The sequence below is a fragment of the Lepisma saccharinum genome, chromosome 25, assembly GCF_977018435.1.
Source record: "Lepisma saccharinum chromosome 25, izLepSacc3.1, whole genome shotgun sequence".
Taxonomy (NCBI): Eukaryota; Metazoa; Arthropoda; class Insecta; order Zygentoma; family Lepismatidae; genus Lepisma; species Lepisma saccharinum.
In genome coordinates, this window is record NC_139253.1 from 44,587,212 (window position 1) to 44,594,178 (window position 6,967).

Below are 6,967 nucleotides of genomic sequence, written 5' to 3' on the forward strand. Positions count from 1 at the left end.
AATGTTTAATGATTTTTTTCAAAGTTTCATGGGAGAAAGACAAAGAATTGTAGAAATGATTGTTACAGTAAATGTGAACCTTGGTGAAAGTAATTAATTAACACTGTTTGGAGTTTTGAAAAGTGCGCTTTATGGGCAAAGAAAAGACACAAAAAGTACCTTACGCAAACATCCATGCTTCCCATTGAAAAGGCATTTTTCTTTCATAGAAAAAATGTGAAAATACAGCAAAATAGTGGAAATGATCGTTAAAGTAAATTTGAAGCTTTCTGAAAGTAACAGCACTGTGTACAGTTTCGAAAAGTAAAATTTATTGGTGAAAAGATGATGTAAAAGGTACCTTACACAAATATCCCTGCTTCCCTGCAGACTAATGCCAACACGAGGCTCAAAGAGGTGTTGTGCTCGAGACCAGCACCAGCATGATGAGATGTTGAAAGCATTTATGGAAATTATTGTAATGCTAAGAGCCCTAAACCTGACTTGCCTAACTTAACTACGAAAATCTTTCGCACCACCCACATGAACAAGATGGGAGTAGCAATCTTAACCAAGATGACACTAAAAAATGAAATCGGAATTAAACAATTGGAAGCTAAACTCAAATTACTGTAAACAGTTGGATTTAAACGTAGAAAGAAGAACCAGTCACAATTATTAAAGACAAATACTAATGCAAAATACCTTTTCAAATTCAGCAACATACTTCTGAATGTTTGAAGGATTGTGATGGTTCTGTTGGTAAGGTGTCTGACTTACCATGTAGGAGAGAAAAGTTTGATTCCCCATGTAAGCAATCTCAGGTGGGATTTTCCTCACAAAGTCCCTGCATAGAGGAGCTTTGGGGGTTGCCCAGCATCTAATCAATGGAAACCATGGGGGATAAAGACAGCTGGAGTTGATCACATCATCTTCATTGTGGCTTGAGCCCGAGAATGTATTGGGCCTAATATCTACCTACACCCCTTACATACCTTCATGTCATGGTACAACACACTAATGAATGTTTACGATATTTGAGATGTTTGTTTTCTCCCAAAAAATTAATTAAAAAATATAACAATTAAAACCTCACATTCTCACATCATAATAATTTTTCATTGCTAAAACATGCATTATTTTATTTTATTGGGTCTTAATTCTTGACACCACAATTTCAGGGGTTTAAAAATGCATTGGAAGAACAGTACATGAACTGAATATCTACTGTTTTCCTAATGAATACTACTGAAGTCAGATATAGCTTAATGAATAAGTTAATAAAAAACTGTCTTAAGAAATAACTCAATCTTAAAGCAGCTAGTAGTATGAATATGTGATCATAGCAGTTCTTTTTTGTTTTCAGCATTGAATTTCCATGGTTATTATTATGTCTGTGTAATGCAATTCCAGAAATGAGTAATCCATTGATCAACGTAGTCGACAGTGTTTGCTTGTTGCTTTTTCAAGTATTGAGGGTCAGGTCTTTGTTTAAACTAATTTTTTGCTGTTTTCGTGTGAATATAGGAAGAACAATATGTCACTGAATGTCTAAAACAGTGCGTTTTTGAATGTTCTATGTTAACCACAATGAAGCTACACACTTAAAAATGTGTTCACGGTGATGGTGACCCTCCGTACACCTTTGTGAAACTTGAGAATGTTTAGTGAGTTGGGAAGATTGTCATTCTTTTGAACATTTCTAGTTGTTTTTAGTGCGCAGACATGAATTTTCAGTTGTTTAAATAAGATTTTTCATTACTGATAATAGGACTGTTTTCACATAGCAATAGCAGCTACTGAACACAAAGATGTTAGTTGGGTAAAACTTCGGTATGGTTCCAACGGATTTCTTCATTTTTACACAAGAAACTACTTACGGAAATTAGTTTCTGTACCATTTAGAAGTTCGTGGAGGTATTTTCTTTCATCGTGCAATCTATTTCACCGGGAAATCATGTACTTTTGAACACAAATATCTCTCTGACGCACAATTGTCATTCCTTTCATTTCCTTGCACTACGTGAACCAAATGTTGCGAATGTTTTGATGACGTAACTCCCTGTCAGTGTTTCCAACTACGCCATTTTTAGCAAGAAGATGACAATTTTAACTATGTTTGCCTAATGTAACCTAACCTAACCATGCCATGCATGGTTTGAGGGGTATTCATGAATTGGGGCTATCCGTGAATGTCTTGTGGGGCTAAGCGTGCATGGTTCGTGTGGATTTTTCGGTTTCTGGGGCTATCCGTGCATGGTTCGTGGGGCTATTCATGAATTGGGGCTATCCGTGCATGGTTCGTGGGGCTATTCATGAATTGAGGCTATCTGTGAATGGTTTGTGGGGCTGAGCATGCATGGTTCGTGGGCATTTTTCGGTTTCTGGGGGTATCCGTGCATGGTTCGTGGGGCTATCTGTGAATGGTTCATGGGGATTTTTCGGTTGACAAGGTTGGAAACACTGCATACCCAATGATGATGTACCACGCTAGTCAAGCTGACTCGCCATTTTGTATCTTACGGAAGCGAATTAAGGAACAACAATAATTACTCCTCATGTCACAAATTGAAATTATTTTCGTGAAAAAAGCAAAATACCACCTTCAAGAATCTTTCATAATGCAGAATAGGTAAGTACGAATATTAAAAACGACGAAAGAAACGAGTGAGAGGTGTTGGGACCATACCGAAGTTTTGCCATTAGTTGTACAATTACGTTACTGAAAACATGAAGAGTACAGTTCAGCTACTGGAAGCAGTGGACACAGTTGAGCTACTAAAAACAGTAGAAAGCATTAGCAGTAGAGTTCAGCTACTAAAAACAGTAGAAAACATTAGCAGTACAGTTCATCAACTGAAAACAGTAGGTGTTCCCAAGCATCTATTCACCTACGGAAAACTAGACAGAACTTTCCGTAGGGAGTGGACTCGAAACAAACTCAAATCAAAACAACAATCTTCAATTTTATCACCAGGAAATTAACAGCTAGTTACTTTTCCCTTGAAAGAAATTCTATGTCTTTTAGACAACCATCAAACATATCTCGGTACCAGTTTCATAGATCGGAGACACGGTAGCTGACCGATAGCCCCACGAACCATTTCCGATAAGGTTAGGTTAGGTTTGGTTACGTTAGGCAAGCATAGTAAAAAAAAAATGGGGGGGTTGAGACACTGACAGGGGCTTACGTCATAAAACACACACAGCATCCGGTTATCATAGGGCAAGCAAATGAAAGCAATGGCAACTGTGCGTCGGTGGGATATTTCTCTTGAAAAATACATGATTTCCCGGTCAAATATATTCCACGATGAAAGAAAATACCTCTACGAACTTTGTAAACTTTGGAGAAACTCATTTCCGTAATTAGTTTCTTGTGTAAAGTTGAAGAAATGTGTCTCCGATGTATGAAACTGTTACCCATATCTCACATAAAGTCATAATTACATTGAGCATTCTGCCAGGTTTGAAAGCTACTCTATGTGATCAAAAGTACAGGGACACACAGCGAAATGTGTGTTTATCATAGAGGGTGACACAGTACTGCCATCTACCACGTGGAACACATGGTCAACAGACTGAGTAGTCTCCAGACAGTGTGAGACAGCAGTATGGGATGGTCTGAGGAACTCGCAGACTTTCAACGTGGTCAGTTGGTTGGGTGCCACTTGTGTAGGAAGTCTGTGTGTGAGATTTCAACCCTCTGTCCACTGTTTCCAATGTTATAATGAAGGGATGTGTACAACCCAAAAGCATGCAGGCCAACCTCCCATGTTGACCTCCAGAGACCATCGAGTATTGAAGAGGGTCGTAAAGATCATCAATCATCCATCGCCACCATCACACAGGAATTCCGAACTGCATCAGCAGCTGCCCAAAAGTCAAACATCACACAGACAAATGCCAAACGCTGCCTCGTGTGGTGCAAGGAGCATCGAAACTGGACCATAGAACAGTGGAAATCCGTTGTGTGGAGTAATGAATCACAGTATACAATGTGGCGATCCGATGGTAGGGTGTGGGTGTGGTGAATGCCTGGTGAACGACATCTACCAGCCTGTATTGTGCCGACAGTGAAATTCGGAGGGCTTACAGTGTGGTCATGTTTCTCCTGGAGGGGGTTTGGCCCTCTTGTTGCTTTACATAGCAATGTCACGGCACAAGCTTACGTTGACATTTTAACAGCTTTCATGCTGCCTACCGTCTAAGACCAGTTCGGGGGTGACCGTTTTGTCTTTCAACACTTCGGGGCTTGTGGGAGAAGTGGTTTGACGACAACAACGTCCCACTAATGGACTGGCCTGCACAGAGTCCTGATTTGAATCCCATAGAACAACCCTGGGATGTTTTGGAATGCCGACTTCGTGCTAGACCACACCGATCCACATCAATACCTCTTCTCATTTTTGCGCTCTGCGAGGAATGGGCTGCCATTCCTCAGGAAACCTTCCGGCACCTGATTGAAAGTATGCCTGTGAGAGTGAACGCTGTCATCAAGGCTACCGTGGGCCAACACCGTATTGACTGCCAGTGTTCCCGATGGAGGGTTGCCCAAACTTGTACTTTATTTTCAGGTGGGTGACCGGATACTTCTGATCACATAGAGTATATCAAGCTTTCTATACCGGTACACATGTTGTGCATTGTCTTCAGTTCTAGGGATCAAAAACACTTCACACCAAAATGTCTACGGTTCTGCACATATATAATGTTTACATTGTTTATTATGTTGAACAATCATAACAAAAGAAATTACTTTGAAACACGTGAACTTACTTCATCTTTGTCAATTTTCTGCACCTCTTTTCCAATGACCGGGTACTTCGTTACAAAGAGTAGTCAAATTGTTGCAATCCCTAGATTAGCACTTTAACGTTATCTGTTATTGCTCGATTGCTATTGAAAAATATATTAGTAAATTCTCTAGTGTTATGAAGGCCTCATGCATTGAAATATAATAGTTGACATTTGCAACCTACTACCAACCCCTCTATGCATAAACGGAATCTCACTTCATTTGTTAAATAGCATTACAGGTCTTGCCAATTGTCCAACATCGAAGTACAAGAGGAGAGAAGCGAATCGTATCACTGATTTTTAAAGATCATAAGAAAATCAATTGCTGAAATTATCTTTCGAAGATCTAACTAGCAATTAATTAAATCCATATTAAACCAAACAATACAAAATGTAATATAAAACATTAATGTGTGCCAAAAAAAAAAATCGACGCAAAAATATCGACAACGAAATTATCGCCTACATTTCATCGACATTGACAGCACATTGCTGCACGTGCGTGGCAGCATCAGTGGCGTAGCATGAGCATTTCGGATGGGAACGCCAAGTCCGAAGGAAGGGTAGGCCTCTTTTTTTTTGCTTAAGAGTTTACTTAGGGAATTATTGTCTATTTAAAATCACAATCTCATTGTGTTTATTACATGAAGTCAGCCGGGTTCCGATAAAACATGATCCATGCTTGTTTTATCTAGAAAATAAGATGCCTCAGTGTGCAACAAATGCTTGGAGCACTGGTGTTTTATACCATTTATAATTAGATTGCTCAAGTCAGAAACACCGTACACCATTCGGAGTATTTTGCTCCGCACGTATAACACATGTGTAGCAAAACAGTATTTTATAATCAAGGAAACCTTTCGGCATGACGCAAGTAATTAAAAAAAAACTACCTGAATCACAAGCGCCTATAGAACAACAGTAGACTTCATTGTTGTGGATGATACAACTATTGATTGATTTGGTTTATTTTATTTCGCTTTGTACCACTTTTGGCTAATCGCAAATATGAATATGAGTGATGATATTGATGAAGTCACACTCACAAAGAACAAACTTGCGTAGGCCGGGATTCAAACCGGAAACCTCTGGTGTCTTAGCGTGCTGTGCAAAACACTCTGTATAATCGTACACTCTACTGACGTGACAGTGCCTATTAGTAATTCAGAGTTTCAGACCACTGTTTATTGCATCTTGAGAACGCTGATAGACATTTTAAAATAATTTTGTCAAGAGATCATACGATGTTAAGAGTTTTGAAACGAATGCTAAACATTTCCACTGGCACAATATTAGGCAGTTAGATACTAACGAAAAAATATTTTTTTTAAAATAAATAGTTTTGCGGGTTAGGTGGTAGAGCAGCCACGGGCTGAACGTCTACCACGAGGACTTTATCAACTTGTTTGACAAAAACTGTTTTGTTCTTTTAGTTTTTAATGCACTTCACTGTTCTTGCGATAAATTACACAATGCAGTGGTCATTAAAGATACGTGAGTCAATATTGCGTATTGTAGCATCACACAGCACGAGCAGAGGCACGAGGTTTGTCTAAGGGCACGAGCGCGAAAAACCGGGTAGGTATTCTACTTCTGTCGTCTGCATCGGAAGTACAGTGCCGAATCGGAAGGCAGGAAAGGTCACATGGCCCCTAGAACCAATCAGGTGCTCCGTACGCCCGCGTATGGCGAGAGCATTTCGCCCGTGCTATAGAGATCCAAGCGACAAGCTTTCCCTCCTCCTCTGCCTCCAGGAAGGCATGGTCCTGTACGCCAAACCTAGCCGCCGTCCGACAAGCAGAGACATTAGAGAAATGCTACAACGAAAGCTGTTAGTGGAGCGTTGGAGACGGATCGAGAAATTAGCTTTTATAATGCCATAATGCTCAAACATGTATATAATTAGTCACGTTTTACTTTATATTTACGCATTTTTAAAATTTTAAATCAGGGAACGCCGGGCGTATGGGCGTACTAGGACGCTACGCTACTGGTCAGCATTAAGAATAAGTGTCAAATTTGCTCCTGCCACGTAAGTGTGTTACAAATCTTAAGAACAGATTTAGACTGAAGACGAGAGAAATGCAAGTTTATGATTAGTGGGAATGAATGTATAGGAAATTTAGAACTTTTTTCATAAGAAAGCATTTAGGTTTATTATTAAAAGAATGCTAAGGGACCTAATCTT

The 6,967-nt window shown here is 39.6% G+C and overlaps 1 protein-coding gene across 1 annotated transcript in view; it reads right to left on the reverse strand.

Moving 5' to 3' along the window:
* Xpd (general transcription and DNA repair factor IIH helicase subunit Xpd) overlaps window positions 1-4,987 on the reverse strand; it is a 46,364-nt gene extending 41,377 nt beyond the window's left edge. The window contains exon 1 of the mRNA XM_083111685.1: window positions 4,759-4,987. Coding sequence (XP_082967811.1) covers window positions 4,759-4,763 — 5 coding nt within the window. The 5' untranslated portion in view covers window positions 4,764-4,987. The remainder of the gene's footprint in view (window positions 1-4,758) is intronic.
* Between the last annotated feature and the right edge of the window lie 1,980 nt (window positions 4,988-6,967).